At 44.9% G+C, this 26,307-nt stretch overlaps 1 protein-coding gene across 1 annotated transcript; it reads right to left on the bottom strand.

Moving 5' to 3' along the window:
• Positions 1–13,827: 13,827 nt before the first annotated feature.
• Positions 13,828–25,933, bottom strand: LOC134608200 (E3 ubiquitin/ISG15 ligase TRIM25-like). The gene is made up of 2 exons (XM_063450862.1): positions 25,159–25,933; positions 13,828–15,140 (listed from the first exon to the last, which is right to left on the bottom strand). Exons 1-2 carry the CDS (start codon positions 25,925–25,927, stop codon positions 14,278–14,280), a joined length of 1,632 nt encoding a protein of 543 aa, XP_063306932.1. The 5' UTR covers positions 25,928–25,933; the 3' UTR covers positions 13,828–14,277.
• Positions 25,934–26,307: the final 374 nt, after the last annotated feature.

Below are 26,307 nucleotides of genomic sequence, written 5' to 3'. Positions count from 1 at the left end.
GGAGAGCTGACTATATGGAATATCTTGGCATTCATTTATGCAAAAATTTGGTAAATATGCATAATCACAACTTGAGGAAAGCATGGTCGGACCTACAAAAGGAAATGGAGAGATGGGGCGGAATGGAACTTTCATGGTTGGGGAGGGTCGCATCTATTAAAATGACGATAGTACCAAAAATTCTATATTTTTTTAGGACCATCCCTTTGTCCATCCCATTATCATTTTTTAATAAAGTTCACTCGACAATGATGAAGTTCATCTGGGGGAACAAACCTGCCCGAGTAAGGCTCACTTCCTTGCAACACCACAAATCGAATGGCGGTATCGGTGTTCCCAATATACGCAAATATTATTTCGTAACTAACGCTGCAGTGGCTGTGAGCTTTAATAATCAGGTTGATAAACCCAGATGGATGGAAATAGAAGAATCAAAAATTTTTCCGGTTAGATTGTCAGAATTACCTTGGTTAAATCCTAAGAAAAGACCTGGAATTACAAAGTTATTTTTATCTACCAAGACTACGCTTAAGGCCTGGGATATTGTTTTTAAAAATGATCATTCTCCCAGCTTATATAGAGCAATGCCTATTGAATTATTGAAAGATTATATTCCATCCTTAAAAATAGAACTGTTGAAGGAATGCTCTATAACTAATCTTGACAATTTTTTTTACGGCAATGCTATTCTATCTTTGGAAAAATTGAAACTTAAGTATGGATTAACGAATGTATGTGAATTGGATTGTATGTTAATCATTGACAAATTGAAAGAATTATATAAGGTACCTGAAACAGATAAAAACTATAAAACGCTTGAGATATCTCCATTGGAGAAAGTTTTTTTATGCAGCCCCACTAGTAAAGGCATGATATCCTTATGCTATTCGTTTTATAATGCCAAGCCCCTAGTTAAATTAAAACATATGTTGGGGGGCGGGGCCTGACCGCTGAGCAGACCGGTCGCACTGAACAGGAGCTCCGGGAGAAAACCCTGCTAACAAGCGACTTTGAACCTCTAACTTACACCGAGCCCTCTAATCAGGCACAGCAGAGCAGCGGTGTCACCCGGGGACTTACCTGACCGGACCTCCGGACTTAGGGAGGCATTCTGATGCAGACGCTGATTTGCGGCCTACATAAGCGCACTGGCGTGGGAGAGGCGGCCGACCTCCCCGCCGACGGACCAGCGGGAATTGACTGCAAAGCTTTAGACCCCGATCACCCCCCCCCCTTGCCGGTGAGGGATATCCCGGCACAAGCGACCGACCAAGCGACAAGCACACTAGCAGACCCCACATGGGGATGAATACGCTGTCGACCACACGAGAACTACAGGTCCCAGCCAAAATGGCGGCAGGGACGGCGACAGGACCCTCAACCAGGCGAGACCTACAGGGCCCAGCCAAGATGGCGGCTCAGAAACAGCCTAGAGACAAACAAACACTCACTATACAACCCAAGCACACACTGGAGCACATCAACCGGCTGCGCACCTACCTATGGGCAAAGCTCCAGGCCCAGAGACAGCTTTACAGGCTGGCGATGAGAGAGGTGGCAGCCTGGATCCGCCCAGCTATCCGGCGCAACCTGCAGCTGAATCCCCCTCGCAAATCCAGAGTAGCATCCAGCCTGGAACGGAGTCGACATCCAAAAAGGCGGGAAACGGTACCGGGCCCCTCAAACGACGGAACACACGGCCTCCAGCCACAGAACAGGACCCGACCTCCCTATCACTCCGCGGCCCTAGCATCCAACGACCGGCATCCAGCGGCAGAACAGCCTTGCACTCCCACACGCGGTAGATCGCGGCTAGAGGCCTGTCGGCCCCCACAGGACCAACGACCGCCCCAGAGACAGGGCATCGGCTGAGGAAAGGAGTCGACCCGATCAGCCGGATGGCACCCTCATGGGTCCCCGCCGATTTCATATCAACCTGATATTCAAGGACGGGACTGCATTGCACTTCATTTTTATTTTCAATTATCAGCACTGGCACACGGGACTCACCAGCGTCAGGTATGGGCTGAACCACCAGCCACACCGCATCACAAGGCTATTTTCAGCCTGGACTGTTCTGAATTCTCACATCTCCTAGACACCCAGATACAGAGATCTAATGCATAACCCACAGTTTAGGCTCCCATGCCAGCACCTGTTATTATTATTATTATTATATTATGTTCTGTTTTTATTTTTGATGTATTAGACTACCCCTACCACATAATATGGGACTGCAAGCGATAGATTGTGCTCTAGGGCCCATCCTAAACAGTTTAAAACGAGAGCGAAAGCCATATAAATAATGCAGCCTGAAATATCTAGCACAACCAAGCAGGCATAACCTATCACACATTGTGAGCCTAACCTGTTATTAGCTAATTGCATACCGACATTTAATAAATTGCTAATGTAGAGCCAGTTAGCTCACTGCTTTAACAATCCTGCAGCCGAGTATGTAACACAACGTGTATAGCCCTATGTTATGATGTCTACAAATGCAGTGCTCCCACTCTGTGTCTCTCCTCTGTCTTTTCTTTCATGCCAAGCTCCTCTAGACCCATAACTACAGAGAGATTCTAAACAGCTGTAAATCTGGTATAAGAGTAAAAGTTTAACCTACTCAGAAAAGCGATACCATTGAGACGACATACCATTTACCATAATCCTGAACGTGATAAAACCATTTCTAAGCTAGTTTAGCCTAGCGTATATATCATCATAATAATGTTATAAAGTCAGTTATTCTTATGTTAAAACAAAACAAAAATGTGCAAACCTCTCGTGCCACTGTTAATCCTATGCTTCACTATTCAAACACGCTGTTGTGGCGTATGTTTATGCTTTGTAATCACCTGCACGACAAAAATAAAGAATAAAAAAAAAATAATTAAAACATATGTTGTCATGGGAGACGGAGTTGGGTGCCCAGTACGATCTAGAAGAATGGTTCGTTTTTTTTAAAGCTTTAAAAGGTATTTCGTATTGCACCGACCACTTTGAAAATCATTATAAAATTTTATATCGCTGGTACCTAGCCCCGTCTAGATTGCACAACATGAACAATATGTATTCTGACCGGTGTTGGAGGGATTGTGGGGGTGTGGGCAATATGGCCCATATTTGGTGGTTCTGTCCTAAATTAACTAAATATTGGAAAATGATTCATGATCTAATTATTGCAGTGGACAGAACCATTAGCATTTTAACCTCGGAACTAGCCTTATTCAAAAAACTCCCGGAGTCCATTAATAGAACAGACAAAATAATCATAGGTCACATTTTGATCGCTGCTACATCCTGTTTACCTAGACATTGGAAGTCCCAAAATGTGCCATCTCTCAAGGAAGTTTTTCATTTGATTCTAGAAAACAAGGCACACGAATTATCGCATAGAGCTAATATGTGTGGTTTCCCAATATTAAAATACAATTGGGATAAGTGGGAAGAAAAAATCAAAACAGCATATGGTCTTTGACATATCTATTATTAAAGTGCATTGTTGTAATGATACCGGAGAAACTGACGGAAGCCAAGCACAGAGAGATGGACACAGGTTTCTTCAGGAAGGAAGAGATTCTTTATTGGATCACCGATCGGGACTCAGAGGGACTAGCGTCACCAAAATACAGCAAAGTCTGAGTACTGAATACATAGAGTACATTCCTTATATAGCACTGTAGCTCCTCCCACAATTAACTACACCCACACATACCCTTAACCTATTTAATGAATAGAGTCTAAACTCATCCATCCGGTCTAACCACGTGGCTCATCTGATACAAAGGAGAGGGACGCGTAATTCCAGTTCTTACATTCCTGCACCTGGTCAGTACAGTGATGACAGTATCTTAGCTACGTGTTATTAACTAACTGATACTACAAACACATATACATACATATGCCTTGTGGCAATCTTAGCCTGCTAAACTTGTATTTTACTGGAATTACATCACATTCCCCCCTTTGATGCCTCTGATATTTCACAATTACTTGAGGCATCACTTAACCTTGGTTTGCATATACCTCAGGTTACCATGAACCAGACCAGACTTATCTTATGATGTGAATCTTCAACATTCATCTTCTTGCATTGGTTCTCCCTGATCTAGAGCCTTATACTTATATATCGCCATTATCTGTGCAGCAGCCTTCCTCTCTGCTATACTTCCTATCAGGCTTTGCACAGACCTAACTACTAAGGGTATAAGACACGGTAGGAGTAGACACAACAGTAAAATCAGTAGGACTCCACCTACCACTGCCTTAAGCCCTCCAAACCACTCATACCAGCTACCAAACCAACTACTTGGATTGTACCCTTTCCATACCTGAGTAGGCACATGCGCTAGTTTAACCATATGGCTAGTAAGCTCAGCTATTGCTTGCCCTTCGTCATCTATTTGAAGACAGCAATTGCTCAGGTTAAACTTCCCACATACACCTCCCTCTACTGCCAATAGGTAATCCAAGGCTAATCTATTTTGGTATACTGCTGTCCTCATCCTGGTATTATGCTTCGCTAGAAGATTGAGCGCTTGTGATGTCTCATTTGTGATAATCTCAACCACCGCCTGTAATCTTATAATACGGTTGAGCATATAAATAGGGGTTCTATAACCAAAGGTACCATCCTCAGCCCACGTGGCTGGCCCATAGTAATCTATAATACGCTGGGGAGGCCATTCATTATCTTCCCAGGTGCCTATCTCTATGGGTCCCCTTTTCTTCCTATGATTCACATCATACACTTTAACACCTAAAGTCTCACCTGTTTCAATCGGTAACAAGAAGAAGGATGGTTTGAGCATACCCAACACACATGCCCCTTCCCAGTCCTGTGGCAACTCCGAATAGGCTTTCTTACCACAGATCCAGTACAAATTTGCTGGGGCTCTCCAAGTAGATGTGATGGATAGATCAAACCACACATCCTTTAAATTGGCATATCTAGCAAACGGGTTAGATGGTTCTGAGACATTTGAAGCCGACCACCAAGTTGTATTCTTTGTATCATCATCATAAGCTTTTTGCCCTAGACAAGTTAATTCTCCTACAGAAGTATTATACATTATTCCTTTCCTTGCTATGCAAACATAACCTATGATGGAGGTCTTTAATCTCCACTCAGATTTACCTCTAACACTCATATGATAATCGGCTTGTGTAGATATTAATTGGTCAACTGCCTCAGAACCGGACATTACCTCCTTTGCTTCCCAAGGCCATTGGTCTCCCATGTTAGTACCTCCACACACATAGCAGTTGGTAACATTAAGACTACCGGCAATACTTTCATCTAGATCAATGAACAGGTTTTTAGCATTATGGGGGATCTTATTATCTATACTCATCTCTTCGTAAAAGGAATGGTATACTTGATGAGTCTGGGAGGATACCGTATCAGTCTCTATTCCTATAAACAATAATGTCCCAGGATCTAAACCCGTCCCGTATATTTGAAACCCAAATAAATTTCCATATTTATCTAAGAACTTGTCGGGGTTATTTATAAGAATATGGACTGGATTGCATTCCATAGACTTACAGTATGGATTGGTAGGTAACTTAGTAACAATCATGTCTTTGTCTACTGTCTGTCCCCAAGTCGCCCACCCCACACAAGACCAATATGGACAAAAGTTATAGTCTTTATTTGGGCATCTAGGACTCACATATTTATTTTTGCTACTGGGACAAATATATTTATCGTTAGACCCATACGTCCTCTCCCATCTAAGATCCCCACATACATTCCACGGCTTTCTACCACTCGATATCGCTTTACACGCATCAAATAGCAGAACACCCGAAGAATGTACGGATTCTAACACCGTTTTATTAATTAGGGTCCCCTGAGGATCTCCATTCCTGAGAGTCAACCAAATTGTACGAGGCTGATACTCCGGACTGAAGCACTTAGGTTCTCCTACTCCTAAATGGCACACACTATAATCTATATTTAAGTATCTACATCTCGATACATCTCCTTTACATTCGTATTGTGAATGCCAAATTAGGGTTTGGGAAATATGGTTACCTGTTCTCGTAGTCTTAATGCATACCTCACAGCTAGGAGTGTCGGTACCTCTACCTTCCTGAATATAAAAACACATATAAATAAACACTATCAAAAGCACATCTTTCGCCGTCATCCTCAGTCTTCGTCCGTGCGATGGCGCCTCAGCTTCCAGGATGTGAGGGGCTGCAGGGAATGGAGTTCTGCTCATCTTCACAGGTGTCCCTTCGAGACTTTCCTGGCTTATACACTATGTGATGGTAAGCGGACAGGCTTTATTATGGCCTTCTCACTCACACCTGTAACAATAAAATTTGTAATCCACAATAATTCCTCGTTACTCCGACTGAGTAGTGCGTTTTAACCGGATCTTGCAGGGATTCTCTGGATCTGCTGTAACTTGCCAAGAATCGACTGCTGCTGGTTTAACCCTGGAGTGATGTATCCACGGAGTCACTTCTGCTACTTTTATCGCTGTAGGGGTAGACAAAAGAACAACATAAGGACCTCTCCACTTGGGCCCTAACGGTACATTATTCCACTCTTTAATCCACACTTGATCTCCTGGATGATAACTATGAACAGGGGGATAAATATTCACAGGTAATCTATCTTGTACCCATTTCTGTACCTCCTCCATAGTCTTACCCAACTCTACAACCTGCTGCCGAGTAATTCCTTCTCCCAACTGACTCAAGTCCCCCCTTAAGTTACCAAGTACGGGAGGTGGTCGCCCATACATGATTTCAAAAGGAGAGAGGCCCATCCTTCTGGTAGGGGTACTGCGGATTCGCAATAAGGCTATAGGTAAGAGAACGTTCCACTTAAGTTGGGTTTCCTGACACATTTTAGCCAACTGGTTCTTTATAGTTCTATTCATTCTCTCTACCTTACCAGAACTCTGGGGTCTATATGCAGTATGAAGCCTCCACTTTATACCAAGCATATGAGTCAGTTGTTGTAGGCACTGATGAACAAAAGCTGGACCATTGTCCGATCCTATAGAACAGGGTAGTCCATATCGGGGTATTATTTCTCGTAGCAGGAATCTCACAACTTCTCCTGCTTTCTCTGTACGAGTAGGACATGCTTCTACCCAGCCTGAATAGGTGCACACAATTACCAGCAGGTAACGATGTCCACCCGATTTAGGCATCACTGTAAAGTCTATTTGTAGATCGGACATGGGGAGTCCCCCCATAAACTGAACTCCTGGTGGCTTTACTGGTCCTTGTCTTGCATTATTTTTAGCACACGTTACACATCTGCGTACAATGGCCTGAGTCAAGTTGGACAATCTTGGTATGTAGAAATGTTTTCTAAGAGATTCTTCAGTACTGTCTCTCCCAGAATGTGTCCCGTTGTGATAATTTTGGACAATTTCTACCGCTAGCGATGCTGGTATAACTATTCTTCCATCTTCTAGCTGATACCACTTGTTCTCCAGATACTTTCCCGGTTCAGTCTTTAACCACTCCTCTTCTTGAGCTGTATAAACTGGAGTCCATTGGGACAGTGGAGTTGGTATAAGAGCAGCTATATGCCCTACATACTCCTGTCTTCCTGATTCAGCAGCACGCTTAGCTGCACTATCTGCCATCCGATTTCCCTTGGTTACATCACCATCTCCTCTCAGATGCGCTCGACAATGTATGATACCGACTTCTTTCGGCTCCCACACTGCTTCCAATAGTTGTAGGATTTCAGCTGCGTACTTGATTTCTTTGCCTTCTGAATTCAGTAGTCCTCTTTCTTTATACAAAGCTCCGTGGGCATGAGTGGTTAAAAACGCATACTTAGAGTCCGTATAGATATTCACTCTTAAACCTTCAGCCAATTGTAACGCTCGTGTTAGTGCTATTAATTCTGCCTTTTGTGCTGATGTTCCTTTCGCCAGTGGCCGAGCTTCTATCACCTTGTCTATTGTTGTCACTGCATATCCTGCATAGCGGATCCCTTCTTTCACATAACTACTGCCGTCGGTGTAATATTGAACATCGGGGTTCTGGATGGGAAAATCACGAAGATCTGGTCTACTTGAGAATACTTCATCCATTACTTCCAAACAATCATGTTGACTTTCAGTAGGTTGTGGCAAAAGGGTAGCTGGATTTAAGGTGTTTACAGTCTCTAAATGCACTCTTGGGTTTTCACACAACATTGCTTGATACTTGGTCATACGGCTATTACTAAACCAATGATTTCCTTTGTAATCCAACAACGTCTGTACTGCATGTGGGACTCGTACATAAAGTTCTTGACCCAGAGTGAGTTTATCGGCTTCAGCTACTAGCAGGGCGGCTGCAGCTACGGCTCTTAGACAAGGTGGAAGTCCGCTGGCCACTGCATCCAGTTGCTTAGACATGTAGGCAACAGGTCTTTGCCATGATCCCAAGTACTGTGTCAATACTCCCACAGCCATTCTTCTTTGCTCGTGTACATACAGGTAGAATGGTCGTGTGTGATCAGGTAGACCTAATGCTGGGGCACTCATCAAAGCCTTCTTCACATCTTCAAATGCCGTTTGCTGTTCTTGGGTCCATAAGAAGGGGTCGTGCTCTGTACCTTTGATAGCTGCGTACAGAGGTTTTGCTAGTATCGCATAGCTGGGAATCCATATCCTACAGAAGCCTGCTGCCCCCAAGAATTCTCGCACTTGTCTTCTATTCTTGGGTATTGGTATTTGGCAGACAGCTTCTTTTCTCTCTGGCCCCATAATTCTTTGACCTTCAGAGATATGGAATCCTAGATACTTGACAGTTGGCAAACACAACTGAGCCTTCTTTCTAGACACCTTGTATCCTGCCTTCCAGAGAATGTGTAGTAGATCGTGCGTTGCTTGCTGACAGATTTCTTTTGTAACTGCTGCTATCAACAAGTCATCTACATATTGTAACAATACACACTCTCCTGGGATGGACTCGAAATCCAATAGATCTTGACTTAGGGCTGAACCAAATAGGGTAGGTGAATTTTTAAACCCTTGGGGCAGTCTTGTCCAAGTCATTTGGCGTTTTGAGCCCGTTACAGCGTTCTTCCATTGGAAAGCGAAAATACATTGACTTTCTGCGGCAATTCGGAGGCAAAAGAAGGCATCTTTGAGATCTAAGACTGTGAAGTAAGTAGCCCCGCCCGGAATTAAAGCAAGCAGGTTATATGGATTGGGTACAACTGGATGTATGCTAACAACCGCATCATTGACTGCTCTTAAGTCCTGCACAGGTCGATACTCATCTGTGCCGGGCTTTTGAACAGGCAGCAATGGGGTGTTCCAGGGGGAAGTACAGAATTTTAGGATACCATACCGTATGAACTTATCCAGATAGGATTGGATGTTCTTCTTAGCCTTCTGCGGAATGTGATATTGTCTTAGGCTCACTGGATAAACCCCATGTTTCAGTTCAATTTTTATTGGTGGAATATTGCGGGCCAGTCCTGGTGGGTTGTTCTCTGCCCAAACTCCTGGTATGTTAAACAATGTCTCATCACTCCTAGGGTTTTGGCTAGTCAACACTGTATAAAGTCGCCACTCTTCTTCCTTTGGTACGGATAAAGTCATAATACCTGAAGGTCCATTAAACTTTAAAGATGTTGTTCCATCTGGTAGGAACGTAATCTGCGCTTGTAATTTGGATAGCATATCACGTCCCAGCAATTGGACTGGACATTCAGGCATATAAAGGAATTGGTGTTTTACTACGTGGCCTCCCAATGTACAGAGTCGACTTTTAAGAACCGGTCTTTCAGCACTTCTTCCAGTTGCTCCTATCACAGTAATAGTCCTTCCAGATGGAGGAGCAACTAGATTAGTCACCACTGAATGTTCAGCACCAGTGTCGATCATGAACGCACTCCTTTTCCCCCCTATTGATACATCGACCATAGGCTCCGCTCGACCAAGGGGGATGGAGCCCGGTCGGTATCAATAGTCCTCCATGACCGTGTCAGCCAATCCTACAAAGTCCCTACCTTCTCTATCGCGAGACCTTTGCGCTGCTGGAATATACCTGTCTTCCCTCACACTTCCTCTGTTCCCATTACTCCCTCTATAACCATTACTCCCTCCGGGACCTCCTCTACCTCTCGCTCTGCCTCTAAAGTTTCCGTAGCCTGCCCTGGGTTGGTCTCTCTCGTACTGCTCTCTTTGCGGACATTCGTTCCTCCAATGCCCTTCTTCCTTGCAATACGCACACTGATCCCTACTCAAAGGCTCCCTACTCCATCTATTATTGCCTCTATCTGGGCCCCGTTTATCTACGCCTGCGATCGCTACCGCTAGCATATCAGCCTTTTTACGCATCTTGCGCTCCTCCTCTTTCTTGCTTTCTGTTTCCCTATTCATATAGACCTTATTAGCTACCTCCATTAGTTGGGAGATTGACATACCTGCAAACCCTTCTAACTTTTGTAGCTTGCGCTTAATATCTCCGTAAGCTTGGCTGACAAAGGCGGAGTTAACCATTCGGGAATTGTCTGCGTCTTCCGGATTAAAGGGGGTGTACAAGCGGTACGCCTCCAATAATCGGTCATAAAAGACACTGGGCGCTTCATCGCTTTTCTGGATCACCTCAACTGTCTTCGACATGTTAATGGCTTTCTTTCCTCCGGCTTTCATGCCAGCAATTATAGCGTCTCTATAGGCTCTGAGTTGAACCATATCAGCACCATTTACGTTCCAATCGGGATCAGTGTTGGGATAATGTGTTGCGGCCCATGCTGCTGGATTAGCTTGATTCAAAGCACGGGCTCTATCTTCTAATGCTTTAATGGCTGCTTGATTTATTCTTGTCCTTTCCTCATTGTTAAATAAAGTCATTAGTAACTGCTGGCAATCAGCCCATGTCGGATTATGCGTCTGTACTATTGAGGTGAACAGATCAGTCATGGCTTGTGGTTTCTCAGTATACGAGGAATTGTGGGTCTTCCAGTTTAAAAGATCGGTTGTAGTGAAGGGAACATATACGAAGACAGGGTCAGCTTGTGCCATTTGACCTGCGGCATTAATATAGGCTGACCCGGGATTCAGACGAAGAGGCATCTGATAGTGTCTCAATTGTTGGGCACCGGTCAACTGTCGGGTCTGTATGGGGCTACGTGGAGGGGCGTCAGTCATGGGTTCCGGTCGGGGAGAGATAGGGTATGGGGATGTGGGAGGTTGGTTTTGGGAAAAGGTGGTAAATAGAACACTTCGGGCCGAGCTAGATGAAGCTTGACCGGAAGTCTGAAGTGGCGCCAAATCAGGATATTCGTTTCTAATGGGGGTGGGTTCTGGTTCCGGAAGGGGAGATTTAGTACGAGGGGGGGTGGATCCTGTACTGGAGGAGGAAGCGGAAGTGGATGAGGGTAATGAGGGAAGGGTTACAGGACTTCCTGTATTTGCGTCACTTCCTCTTACCGGAAAGTAAGGGGGCGGCAAAGGGATCTCGGACTCAGGGGGCGTGTCCAAAATGGGCCTAACACCAGCCCTAGTGGACGAACAAGTCCTAGCTACCATGAGGCGACACTGTTCCTCGTGGCATGTCCGGAGCCATTTTGGCGAGTCATTTACGGCCTGTCTCCAACAATCAATATAAGGAAACTGGCCGTAAAGTTCAGGCCTACCTGATACAGCCACGTGTAAGCGCTGTACCAGAGTTGGATCCAAACTGCCACGTGGCGGCCATGCCGCAACCAAAGTAGGCCACTCCCTAGTGCACAAAGTGACCAAACGTACAGGAGACATCTTTACCCCAAAATCACAAACTTTGAATCCCTTTTTAAAATTCTTAACCATACATCCTAAGGGATCCGGAATCGTTGACTGCGACGCACCCATATTTAACAGTGGAACGTCGTCGACAACGATTACTATACACGCGTACTATTCAACAGTCACACCCGTTTCCTCTGGCAACAGCACCACGTGGTACGGTTACCAAGTGAAACGTACACAATAACAATAAACACTCAGGGAATTCCCGTACACACACAGCTGCTACACCAGTCACTATATAATCAATATTATGCCCTTTGGCGTAACTACACAGTCACCCACGCTATAATTCTCTATATACGAATTACCCGTCTATAACACACCCAGTAACATCGTCTTTTACAAATAGCGGTTACAGTACGGTTAGCATAGGTCAAAGCACAAGTTAAGGTCACAATACAATTATTAGTGGTTATGGTGTTAAACATGCAATGAACGACAATGATTAGTACTTATTATATAATGTCAGTAAATATACAGGGTTATGGTACCGTGCACTATAATACAGCAACACACTATTAACACTCTCGCTAGACGGCTGAGCTCGCGCTATCTAACAAGATATACACTTTACTAAAACAATCGTTAACACATTTACAATTCCCAACTAAACTATTGGCCAGTACCTTGAATGGACTACCTAAAACTATATACACCCGTTTTGGTTAGCCACACTGCCCAATCACCACATATATAGCGAGCTAGAGAACCGAATTTACACAGACGCCTCTTAGTCGCACTATACAACGAGCTAGAGAACCGAATTTACACAGGCGCCTCTTAGTCGTACTATCAAAAGTCTAGTGGGTTCCAAATTTACACGCCTTCCCACTTAGCCCAGATAGGATGAGAACTAGCGAACCGAATTTACACAGGCGCCGCTTAGTCTCCCGGTCCCTCCGACCTAGCGAACGTAATATACACCCTAGAACGCTAGTCTAGACAAGACACCGGTGTCCGGCTAGGGCTATTTACACCTGGACCCCGCCTGACTAACCAAATCAAACGGTCTGACTAAAGAGCGTTCGATCGAGCGGTGCGCCTTCGCTCCTTCCCTCCGACAGAGGGGGCAGATACAGATTCAAAAACCCCTTTGGGCCTACCGCACAATCGGTATACCCCTAGCGGGTCCTGCCGTCTAAAACAGCAGTTATCTTACCTCCTCGTTCCTGAACCTGAGTTCACACTCATCGACGGGGACACCCCAGCACTTCTTACGTAGAGGCCGATGATCTCCTGGACAACAGACCAGTGGCGCCGAGACGAAGGGAGGTCCACGCAGAAGTTCAGGGGTGCAGCCGTAGAGAACGTGGGCAAAGATAGACCGTCTCACGCCTCTGCCTCTCAGCTACCGTTGAACGATGAGCTTCCCGGCCAATGCACCAAATGATACCGGAGAAACTGACGGAAGCCAAGCACAGAGAGATGGACACAGGTTTCTTCAGGAAGGAAGAGATTCTTTATTGGATCACCGATCGGGACTCAGAGGGACTAGCGTCACCAAAATACAGCAAAGTCTGAGTACTGAATACATAGAGTACATTCCTTATATAGCACTGTAGCTCCTCCCACAATTAACTACACCCACACATACCCTTAACCTATTTAATGAATAGAGTCTAAACTCATCCATCCGGTCTAACCACGTGGCTCATCTGATACAAAGGAGAGGGACGCGTAATTCCAGTTCTTACATTCCTGCACCTGGTCAGTACAGTGATGACAGTATCTTAGCTACGTGTTATTAACTAACTGATACTACAAACACATATACATACATATGCCTTGTGGCAATCTTAGCCTGCTAAACTTGTATTTTACTGGAATTACATCACAGTAAAAACATATTATTATTATTTTTTATTTTTTTTGCCATATACACTGTTATGCCTATTTTAATGCTGGATGGTTATTCTTTTCCATTTCCAAGTTCCCCTTCCCTTCCTACCCCTAATACAATGTTTGTATTCTTGTTGTTATACAAATATGTAAAACTTAAAAAAAAATATTTGAAAAAAAATAACTCACATTATGACAGACATTATGACAGACACACATTCGCACACATAGTGCAGGCGTAAAACACATGATGGGAGTTGAAGTCCAGAACAGCTACCAGTACCAGAGGCTGCCTGTAGCTGACATTTCAGATACAATAAACTATAACTCCCATTACACTCAGACAGGACAAACCAAAACACACACGGATTTGAATTAAAAAGCAATCTCTAGCATGCAGGATACAAGCTGTGACTATAGTTTAATTATAGAGACGTTTGTCTGTATTGAGTAATCCTGCTTTAATGTCAGTAACATTCACCCACAATCACAAACAGTGACACACAGAGCAGCTGTTGCTTAGTAACAGGCTCCACCCACACTCAGTTCAAGTGGGTGGGGCTAACCCTGTTATGATGCTCCGCCCACACCCAGATCAGTATTACCGGCTCCGGATTCCCACTCCGGGATTTCCAGTTAAATCTCTTTAATTAGATTAATAAATCATTCAATACATTTTCAGCCAGGCATTGCCCCCATATATCCCGAATATAGCATGAAGCGGCTCAGTGAAGGTGGCAGTGAAGGTGTGTAAGTGTCTGATGGGGTCACACAGCTCATAAAAGGACAGCCGCCCGTCCTCGTAGTCCAGGGATATCCAGAATCTCCGGCTGGAAGGGGGGGGAGGAGGTAACTCGATATCTTTACTGTCATGTCTCACATAATACTGATTATTATACCACCAGCTCCTTCCCCAACCCCAGGACTTGTTATTATATCCAATCAGTGACTGACCTCCTTTCCTGTCTATACTGCGATAGGCCATCCCTACCATCCATTGCCCTGATTCACTGCTCTCCACTTCCCAGTAATGTCGCCCTGAGGAGAAACTCCTGGAGCTTAAAACTTGATAATCCTGAAATCTCTCTGGTGTTTCTGGGCGACTCTGCTTTATACGTGACCAGGATACAGTTTTCATGTCACCAGATACAGTTACATTATTAGCAGCCGTGTTTACATCCAGTAACATGTCTGAAGCTAATTCTACCCCCAGTAATATATTAGCCGGTACATGGAGCTGTCTCTTTACTCCGGTCACAATCCCAGCTAATCCTGAGTATAAGGTCACTGAGATCAGACCCACATCCAGATCCCATACAGCACGGACCTTGTTATCATCTCTCTCTCTGTCCTCATTATCTCCCTCCTCAGTATCACAATAGTCAGCGCTGTCTGATTCCCGTCCTTGTAAGACAGTTAATGGGTCCATCATGTTACACAGCTCCTCAATGTGACCCATCTTCCTGGACAGATCCTCCTTCTTTATTTCCAGCTGCCAGATTAGATCTGAGACTCGGAGTGAGACCTGCTCTTCTGATACCGGAGAAACTGACGGAAGCAAAGCACAGAGAGATGGACACAGGTTTCTTCAGGAAGGAAGAGATTCTTTATTGGATCACCGATCGGGACTCAGAGGGACTAATGTCACCAAAATACAGCAAGTTCTGAGCCCCGGACAATAGTGCAGGCTCCTTATATAGGCACATAACTCCTCCCATATTAAGCTCCACCCGCACATTCTCTTGACCAATCAATACAAATAAGAATTAACTTCCTGCTTGACCGCATGGCCTGTCCAGCACAATGGAGGAGGGGAATACTACATCCTGTATTCTTGCACATGCTCCGTACACTACTGATCGTATCTTGCCTCGTGCAACCAACTGATCGATACGTCGGCATATGCACGTGCACATGCCACGTGGTAATCTCGGCCTACTAAATGTATTTTTACCGAGATTCCACCACATTCCCCCCTTTGATGCCTCTTGATATTTCACAATTACTTGAGGCATCACTTAACCTTAGTTTGCATACACCGCAAGTTACCTTGAACCAGACCAGACTTAACTTATGATGTGAATCTTCAACACTCATCTTCCTGCATTGGTTCTCCCTGATCTAGAGCCTTATATTTATAAATTGCCATTAGCTGTGCAGCAGCCTTCCTCTCTGCTATATTTTCTATCAGGCTTTGCACAGACCTAACTACTAAGGGTATAAGACACGGCAGGAGTAGACACAACATTAAAATCAGTAGGACTCCACCTACCACTGCCTTAAGCCCTCCAAACCACTCATACCAGCTACCAAACCAACTACTTGGATTATACCCTTTCCATACCTGAGTAGGCACATGCTCTAGTTTAACCATATGGCTAGTAAGCTCAGCTATTGCTTGCCCTTCGTCATCTATTTGAAGACAGCAATTGCTCAGGTTAAACTTCCCACATACACCTCCCTCTACTGCCAAAAGGTAATCCAAGGCTAATCTATTTTGGTAGACTGCCGTCCTCATCCTGGTGTTATGCTTCGCTAGAAGATTGAGCGCTTGTGATGTTTCGTTAGTAATAATCTCAACCACCGCCTGTAATCTTATAATGCGGTTGAGCATATAAATAGGGGTTCTATAACCAAAGGTACCATCCTCTGCCCACGTGGCTGGCCCATAATAATCTATGATACGCTGGGGAGGCCATTCATCATCTTCCCAGGCGCCTATCTCTATGGGTCCCCTTTTCTTCCTATGATTCACATCATACACTTTAACACCTAAAGTCTCACCTGTTTCATTCGGTAACAAGAAGAAGGATGGTTTGAGCATACCCAACACACATGCCCCTTCCCAGTCCTGTGGCAATTCCGAATAGGCTTTCTTACCACAGATCCAGTACAAATTTGCTGGGGCTCTCCAGGTAGATGTGATGGATAAATCAAACCACACATCCTTTAAATTGGCGTATCTAGCAAACGGGTTAGGTGGTTCTGAGACATTTGAAGCCGACCACCAAGTTGTATTCTTTGTATCATCATCATAAGCTTTTTGCCCTAGACAAGTTAATTCTCCTACAGAAGTATTATACATTATTCCTTTCCTTGCTATGCAAACATAACCTATGATGGAGGTCTTTAATCTCCACTCAGATTTACCTCTAACACTCATATGATAATCGGCTTGTGAAGATATTAATTGTTCAACTGCCTCAGAACCGGACATTACCTCCTTTGCTTCCCAAGGCCATTGGTCTCCCATGTTAGTACCTCCACACACATAGCAGTTGGTAACATTAAGACTACCGGCAATACTTTCAGCTAAATCGATGAACAGGTTTTTAGCATTATGGGGGATCTTATTATCTATACTCATCTCTTCATAAAAGGAATGGTATACTTGATGAGTCTGGGAGGATACCGTATCAGTCTCTATCCCTATAAATAATACTGTCCCAGGATCTAAACCCGTCCCGTATATTTGAAACCCAAATAAATTGCCATATTTGTCTAAGAACTTATCGGGGTTATTTATAAGTATATGGATGGGATTACATTCCATAGACTTACAATATGGGCTGGTAGGCAACTTAGTCACTATCATGTCTTTGTCTACTGTCTGTCCCCAAGTCGCCCACCCCACACAAGACCAATATGGGCAAAAGTTATAGTCTTTATTTGGGCATCTAGGACTCACATATTTATTTTTACTACTGGGACAAATATATTTATCATTAGACCCATACGTCCTCTCCCATCTAAGATCCCCACATACATTCCACGGCTTTCTACCACTCGATATTGCTTTACACGCATCAAATAGCAGAACACCCGAAGAATGTACGGATTCTAACACCGTCTTATTAATTAGGGTCCCCTGAGGATCTCCATTCCTGAGAGTCAACCAAATTGTACGAGGTTGATACTCCGGACTGAAGCACTTAGGTTCTCCTACTCCTAAATGGCACACACTATAGTCTATATTTAGGTATCTACATCTCGATACATCTCCTTTACACTCGTATTGTGAATGCCAAATTAGGGTTTGGGAAATATGGTTACCTGTTCTTGTAGTCTTAATGCATACCTCACAGCTAGGAGTGTCTGTACCTCTACCTTCCTGAATATAAAAATACACATAAATAAACATTATCAAGAACACATCTTTCGTCGTCATCCTCAGTCTTCGTCCGTGCGAAGGCACCTTAGCTTCCAGGATGTAAGGGCTGCAGGGAATGGAGTTCTGCTCGTCTTCACAGGAGTCCCTTCGAGACTTTCCTGGCTTATACACTATACGTCGGTGGGCGGACAGGCTTTATTATGGCCCTCTCACTCACGCACCAAATCTCTGAAACAATAAAATTTTGTAATCCACAAAGTTCCTCGTTACTCCGACTGAGTCGTGCGTTTCAACCGGATCTTGCAGGGATTCTCTGGATCTGCTGTAACTTGCCAAGAATCGACTGCCGCTGGTTTAACCCTGGAGTGATGTATCCACGGAGTCACTTCGGCTACTTTTATCGCTGTAGGGGTAGACAAAAGAACAACATAAGGACCTCTCCACTTGGGCCCTAACGGTACATTATTCCACTCTTTAATCCACACTTGATCTCCTGGATGATAACTATGAACAGGGGGATAAATATTCACAGGTAATCTATCTTGTACCCATTTCTGTACCTCCTCCATAGTCTTACCCAACTCTACAACCTGCTGCCGGGTAATTCCTTCTCCCAACTGACTCAAGTCCCCCCTTAAGTTACCAAGTACGGGAGGTGGTCGCCCATACATGATTTCAAAAGGAGAGAGGCCCATCCTTCTGGTAGGGGTACTGCGGATTCGCAATAGAGCTATGGGTAAGAGAACGTTCCACTTAAGTTGGGTTTCCTGACACATTTTAGCCAACTGATTCTTAATAGTTCTATTCATTCTCTCTACCTTACCAGAACTCTGGGGTCTATATGCTGTATGAAGCCTCCACTTTATACCAAGCATATGAGTCAGTTGTTGTAGGCACTGATGAACAAAAGCTGGACCATTGTCCGATCCTATAGAACAGGGTAGTCCATATCGGGGTATTATTTCTCGTAGCAGGAATCTTACAACTTCTCCTGCTTTCTCTGTACGAGTAGGACATGCTTCTACCCAGCCTGAATAGGTGCACACAATTACCAGCAGGTAACGATGTCCACCCGATTTAGGCATCACTGTAAAGTCAATTTGTAAATCGGACATGGGGAGTCCCCCCATAAACTGGACTCCTGGTGGCTTTACTGGTCCTTGTCTTGCATTATTTTTAGCACACATTACACATCTTCGTACAATGGCCTGAGTCAAGTTGGACAATCTTGGTATGTAGAAATGTTTTCTGAGAGATTCTTCAGTACTGTCTCTCCCAGAATGTGTCCCGTTATGATAATTTTGGACAATTTCTACCGCTAGTGATGCTGGAATGACTATTCTTCCATCTTCTAACTGATACCATTTGTTCTCCAAATACTTTCCAGGTTCAGTCTTTAACCACTCCTCTTCTTGAGCTGTATAAACTGGAGTCCATTGAGACAGTGGAGTTGGTATAAGAGCAGCTATATGCCCCACATATTCCTGTCTTCCTGATTCAGCGGCACGCTTAGCTGCACTATCTGCCATCCGATTTCCTTTGGTTACATCACCATCTCCTCTCAGATGCGCTCGACAATGAATAATACCGACTTCTTTCGGCTCCCACACTGCTTCCAATAGTTGTAGGATTTCAGCTGCATATTTGATTTCTTTGCCTTCTGAATTCAATAGTCCTCTTTCTTTATACAAAGCTCCGTGGGCATGAGTGGTTAAAAACGCATACTTGGAGTCCGTGTAGATGTTCACTCTTAAACCTTCAGCCAATTGTAACGCTCGTGTCAGTGCTATCAATTCTGCCTTTTGTGCTGATGTTCCTTTCGCCAGTGGCCGAGCTTCTATCACCTTGTCTATTGTTGTTACTGCATATCCTGCATAGCGGATCCCTTCTTTCACATAACTACTGCCGTCGGTGTAATATTGAACATCGGGGTTCTGGATGGGAAAATCACGAAGATCTGGTCTACTTGAAAATACTTCATCCATTACTTCCAAACAATCATGTTGACTTTCAGTAGGCTGTGGCAAAAGGGTAGCTGGATTTAAGGTGTTTACAGTCTCTAAATGTACTCTTGGGTTTTCACACAACATTGCTTGATACTTGGTCATACGGCTATTACTGAACCAATGATTTCCTTTGTAATCCAACAACGTCTGTACTGCATGTGGGACTCGTACATAAAGTTCTTGACCCAGAGTGAGTTTATCGGCTTCAGCTACTAGCAGGGCGGCTGCAGCTACGGCTCTTAGACAAGGTGGAAGTCCGCTGGCCACTGCATCCAGTTGCTTAGACATGTAGGCAACAGGTCTTTGCCATGATCCCAAGTACTGTGTCAATACTCCCACAGCCATTCTTCTTTGCTCATGTACATACAGGTAGAATGGTCGTGTGTGATCAGGTAGACCTAATGGTGGGGCACTCATCAAAGCCTTCTTCACATCTTCAAATGCCGTTTGCTGTTCTTGAGTCCATAAGAAGGGGTCGTGCTCTGTACCTTTGATAGCTGCATACAGAGGTTTTGCCAGTATCGCGTAGCTGGGAATCCATATCCTACAGAAGCCTGCTGCCCCCAAGAATTCTCGCACTTGTCTTCTATTCTTGGGTATCGGTATTTGGCACACAGCTTCTTTTCTCTCTGGCCCCATAATTCTTTGACCTTCAGAGATATGGAATCCCAGATATTTGACAGTTGGCAAACACAACTGAGCCTTCTTTCTAGACACCTTGTATCCTGCCTTCCAGAGAATGTGTAATAGATCGTGCGTTGCTTGCTGACATATTTCCTTTGTAACTGCTGCTATCAACAAGTCATCTACATACTGTAACAATACACACTCTCCTGGGATGGACTCGAAATCCAGTAGATCCTGACTTAGAGCTGAACCAAATAGGGTAGGTGAATTTTTAAACCCTTGGGGCAGTCTTGTCCAGGTCATTTGGCGTTTTGAGCCCGTTACAGCGTTCTCCCATTGGAAAGCGAAAATACATTGACTTTCTGCGGCAATTCGGAGGCAAAAGAAGGCATCTTTGAGGTCTAAGACTGTAAAGTAAGTAGCCCCGCCCGGAATTAAAGCAAGCAGGTTATATGGATTGGGTACAACTGGATGTATACTAACAACCGCATCATTGACTGCTCTCAAGTCCTGCACAGGTCGATACTCATCTGTACCGGGCTTTTGAACAGGCAGCAATGGGGTGTTCCAGGGGGAAGTACAGAATTTTAGGATACCATACCGTATGAACTTATCCAGATAGGATTGGATGTTCTTCTTAGCCTTCTGCGGGATGTGGTATTGTCTTAGGCTCACTGGATAAACCCCAAGTTTTAGTTCAATTTTTATAGGTGGAATATTGCGGGCCAGTCCTGGTGGGTTGTTCTCTGCCCAAACTCCTGGTATGTTAAATAATGTCTCATCACTCCTAGGGTTTTGGCTAGTCAACGCTGTATAAAGTCGCCACTCTTCTTCCTTTGGTACGGATAATGTCATAATACCTGAAGGTCCATTAAACTTTAAGGATGTTGTTCCATTTGGTAGGAACGTAATCTGTGCTTGTAATTTAGATAGCATATCACGTCCCAGCAATTGGACTGGACATTCAGGCATATAAAGGAATTGATGTTTTACCACGTGGCCTCCCAATGTACAGAGTCGACTTTTAAGAACCGGTTTTTCAGCACTTCTTCCAGTTGCTCCTATCACAGTAATAGTCCTTCCAGATGGAGGAGCAACTAGATTAGTCACCACTGAATGTTCAGCACCAGTGTCGATCATGAACGCACTCCTTTTTCCCCCTATTGATACATCGACCATAGGCTCCGCTCGACCAAGGGGGATGGAGCCCGGTCGGTATCAATAGTCCTCCATGACCGTGTCAGCCAATCCTACAAAGTCCCTGCCTTCTCTATCGCGGGACCTTTGCGCTGCTGGAAAATACCTATCTTCCCTAACACTTCCTCTGTTCCCATTGCTCCCTCTATTACCATTACTCCCTCTGGGGCCTCCTCTACCTCTCGCTCTGCCTCTAAAGTTTCCGTAACCTGCCCTGGGTTGGTCTCTCTCGTACTGCTCTCTTTGTGGACACTCGTTCCTCCAATGCCCTTCTTCCTTGCAATACGCGCATTGATTCCTACTCAAAGGCTCCCTACTCCATCTACTATCGCCTCTATCTGGGCCCCGTCTATCTACGCCTGCGATCGCTACCGCTAGCATATCAGCCTTTCTACGCATCTTGCGCTCTTCCTCTTTCTTACTTTCTGTTTCCCTATTCATATAAACCTTATTCGCTACCTCCATTAGTTGGGTGATGGACATACCTGCAAACCCTTCTAACTTTTGTAGCTTGCGCTTAATATCTCCGTAAGCTTGGCTGACAAAGGCGGAGTTCACCATTCGGGAATTGTCTGCGTCTTCCGGATTAAAGGGGGTATACAAGCGGTATGCCTCCAATAATCGGTCATAAAAGACACTGGGCGCTTCATCACTTTTCTGAATCACCTCAACTGTCTTCGACATATTAATGGCTTTCTTTCCTCCGGCTTTCATGCCAGCAATTATAGCGTCTCTATAGGCTCTGAGTTGAACCATATCAGCACCATTTACATTCCAATCGGGATCGCTGTTGGGATAATGTGTTGCGGCCCATGCTGATGGATTGGCTTGGTTTAAAGTACGGGCTTTATCCTCTAGTGCTTTAATGGCCGCTTGATTAATCCTTGTCCTTTCCTCATTATTAAACAAAGTCATTAATAACTGCTGGCAATCAGCCCATGTCGGGTTATGTGTCTGAACTATCGAGGTGAACAGATCGGTCATAGCTTGTGGTTTCTCAGTGTACGAGGAATTGTGGGTCTTCCAATTCAAGAGATCGGTAGTCGTGAACGGGACATATACGAAGACTGGGTCAGCATGTGCCATTTGACCTGCGGCATCGATATAGGCTGACCCGGGATTCAGACGAAGAGGCATCTGATAATGTTTTAATTGTTGGGTACCGGTCAGTTGTCGGGTTAGTATGGGGCTACGTAGAGGGGCGTCAGTTAGAGGTTCCGGTCGGGGGGTAATAAAGCATGAGGATGTGGGAGCTTGGTTTTGGGAAAAATTTGTAAATAAAACACTTCGAGCCGAGCTAGAAGAAGCTTGACCGGAAGTCTGAAGTGGCGCCAAATCAGGATATTCAGATCTAATGGGGGTTGGTTCTAGTTCCGGAAGGGGAGATTTAGTACGAGAGGGGGTGGATTCTGTACTGGAGGAGGAAGCGGAAGTGGATGGGGGTAATGAGGGGAGGGTTGCAGGACTTCCTGCATTTGCGTCACTTCCTCTTAACGGAAAGTAAGGGGGCGGCAAAGGGATCTCGGACTCAGGGGGCGTGTCCAAAATGTGCCTAACACCAGTCCTAGTGGACAAACAAGTCCTAGCTACCATGAGGCGACATTGCTCCTCGTGGCATGTCTGGAGCCATTTTGGCGAGTCATTTACGGCCTGTCTCCAACAATCAATATAAGGAAACTGCCCGTAAAGTTCAGACCTACCCGATACAGCCACATGTAAGCGCTGTACCAGAGTTGGATCCAAACTGCCACGTGGCGGCCATGCCGCAACCAAAGTAGGCCACTCCCTAGTACACAAAGTGACCAAACGTACAGGAGACATTTTAACCCCAAAATCACATGTTTTGAATCCCTTTTTAAAATTCTTCACCATACAACCTAAGGGATCCGGAATCGTTGACTGCGACGCGCCCATACTTATCAATGGAACGTCGTTGACAACGAATACTATGCACGCGTTCTATTCAACAGTCACACCCGTTTCCTCTGGCAACAGCACCACGTGGTACGGTTACCAAGTGAAACGTACACAATAACACAATAAACACTCAGGGAATTCCCGTACACACACAGCTGTTACACCAGTCACTAGATAATCAATATTATGCCCTTTGGCGAAACTATACAGTCACCCACGCTATAATTCTCTATATATGAATTACCCGTCTATAACACACCCCAGTAACATCGTCTTTTACAAATAGCGGTTACAGTACGGTTAGCATAGGTCAAAGCACAATTTAAGGTCACAATACAATTATTAGTGGTTATGGTGTTAAACATGCAATAGACGACAATGATTAGTACTTATATACAGTGTCAGTAAATATACAGGGTTATGGTACCGTGCACTATAATACAGCAACACACTATTAACACTCTCGCTAGACGTCTGAGCTCGCGCTATCTAACAAGATATACACTTTACTAAACAATCTTTAACACATTTACAATTCCCAACTAAACTATTGGCCAGTACCTTGAATGGACTACCTAAAACTATATACACCCGTTTTGGTTAGCCACACTGCCCAATCACCACATATAGCGAGCTAGAGAACCGAATTTACACAGGCGCCTCTTAGTCGCACTATCAAAAGTCTAGTGGGTTCCAAATTTACACGCCTTCCCACTTAGCCCAGATAGGTTGAGAGCTAGCGAACCGAATTTACACAGGCGCCGCTTAGTCTCCCGGTCCCTCCGACCTAGCGAACGTAATATACACCCTAGAACGCTAGTCTAGACAAGACACCGGTGTCCGGCTAGGGCTATTTACACCAGGACCCCGCCTGACTAACAAAATCAAACGGTCTGACTAAAGAGCGTTCGATCGAGCGGTGCGCCTTCGCTCCTTCCCTCCGACAGAGGGGGCAGATACACAGATTCAAACCCCTTTGGGCCTACCGCACAATCGGTATACCCCTAGTGGGTTCTGCCGTCTAAAACAGCAGTTGTCTTACCTCCTCGTTCCTGAACCTGAGTTCACACTCATCGACGGGGACACCCCAGCACTTCTTACGTAGAGGCCGATGATCTCCTGGACAACAGACCAGTGGCGCCGAGACGAAGGGAGGTCCACGCAGAAGTTCAGGGGTGCAGCCGTAGAGAACGTGGGCAAAGATAGACCGTCTCACGCCTCTGCCTCTCAGCTACCGTTGAACGATGAGCTTCCCGGCCAATGCACCAAATGATACCGGAGAAACTGACGGAAGCAAAGCACAGAGAGATGGACACAGGTTTCTTCAGGAAGGAAGAGATTCTTTATTGGATCACCGATCGGGACTCAGAGGGACTAATGTCACCAAAATACAGCAAGTTCTGAGCCCCGGACAATAGTGCAGGCTCCTTATATAGGCACATAACTCCTCCCATATTAAGCTCCACCCGCACATTCTCTTGACCAATCAATACAAATAAGAATTAACTTCCTGCTTGACCGCATGGCCTGTCCAGCACAATGGAGGAGGGGAATACTACATCCTGTATTCTTGCACATGCTCCGTACACTACTGATCGTATCTTGCCTCGTGCAACCAACTGATCGATACGTCGGCATATGCACGTACACATGCCACGTGGTAATCTCGGCCTACTAAATTTATTTTTACCGAGATTCCACCACACTTCCTGCCTGGAGATCACACTCAGGACTCGCTTCTCTAGGGCTTCCAGCTGTTTCTTAATGCCACTAATCAGGGCAGTGACTTCCTCTGTTACCCCAGATGCTTTTTCTGACACTTCTCTCCTGAGCTCCTGCAGGCTCTGGACTTTTTTCTTAGCCTCCTCTCTCTGTGAGATCAGTTTCTGCAGAATATTTCTTAGTTTCTCCTTCTTCTTCTCAGAGGCCTCATGCAGAGTCTCTACCTGGTGTCCCCTGTGCTCTGCGTCCATCCAGCAGGACACACAGATACAGGCAGCATCCTCAGAGCAGTAATACTCCAGGACATTCTTGTGGACGGAGCATTTTCTGTTCCCCAGTGAAGTGGTGGGTTCAATTAGGATATGTTCTGCTGAATTGCTGTGGACCCTCAGGTGGGCTTCACACAGAGAAGCTTCACACATCAGACACGTTTTAGCAGCAGGTACAGGAGAGTGAATACAGAAAGTAAAGAGGATCCCAACCTCCTCCTGCTCTGGGTGAGCAGATTGGAAACTCTCCGCCATGTTACACATTCTCAGGTTTCTTTGAAGCTCAGGTCTTACCCTAAACCTGTGTCTGCATTCAGAACAGGAATATTCCCTCTCCTCCTGGTTGTCCCATGTTCTTGTGATACAGAGCCGGCAGAAGGTATGTCCACATGTCAGGGTTACAGGATTGGTATAAATGTCTGTGCAGATGGAGCAGGTCAGCTCATCTCTCAGATCAGCAGACGCCATCACTGAAAGCAGCAACAAGGAATGAGAATCAAAGTTCTTTTTCATGATGAAAACAATAAACCGGGCGCGTTTCATGAACTTTGGATTCCAGTTTATTGCTGTTTCTCAGTGAAAGAAGATTCAAGGAGTAACAAGTGAATCATTTCTCAAATTCTGCCTCTCCTGTCCAAACTCCACTCAGACAGGACTGGAAACGTGTCTCTGTTAGCACCAGGGGACAAGGGCAATCAGGGAATCTCTCTCCGTAACTTGGGGGTGAGGGATACTAATTTTAAGGAAAAGTGATGACCGGAAATTAGAGATGTTAACCATATAATCAACCTATAATGTTATATAATTTACTGTGTTTAGGGCGGTAAGGGGGATCCAGGGGGGCTAGA

The sequence above is a fragment of the Pelobates fuscus genome, chromosome 4 (genome assembly GCF_036172605.1).
Source record: "Pelobates fuscus isolate aPelFus1 chromosome 4, aPelFus1.pri, whole genome shotgun sequence".
Classification (NCBI taxonomy): Eukaryota; Metazoa; Chordata; class Amphibia; order Anura; family Pelobatidae; genus Pelobates; species Pelobates fuscus.
The sequence above is the reverse complement of the archived record's forward strand: the minus strand, read 5'-3'. Positions and strand labels throughout refer to the sequence as shown.

Excerpts from the sequence above, each read along its gene's own strand:
- LOC134608200 (XM_063450862.1), bottom strand. The coding sequence starts at position 25,927 with ATGGCGTCTGCTGATCTGAGAGATGAGCTGACCTGCTCCATCTGCACA. Across the intron at positions 15,141-25,158 it reads GGAAGTGTGGTGGAATCTCG|AGCAGGTCTCACTCCGAGTC; the intron begins GTAAAAATAAAT and ends CGGTATCAGAAG.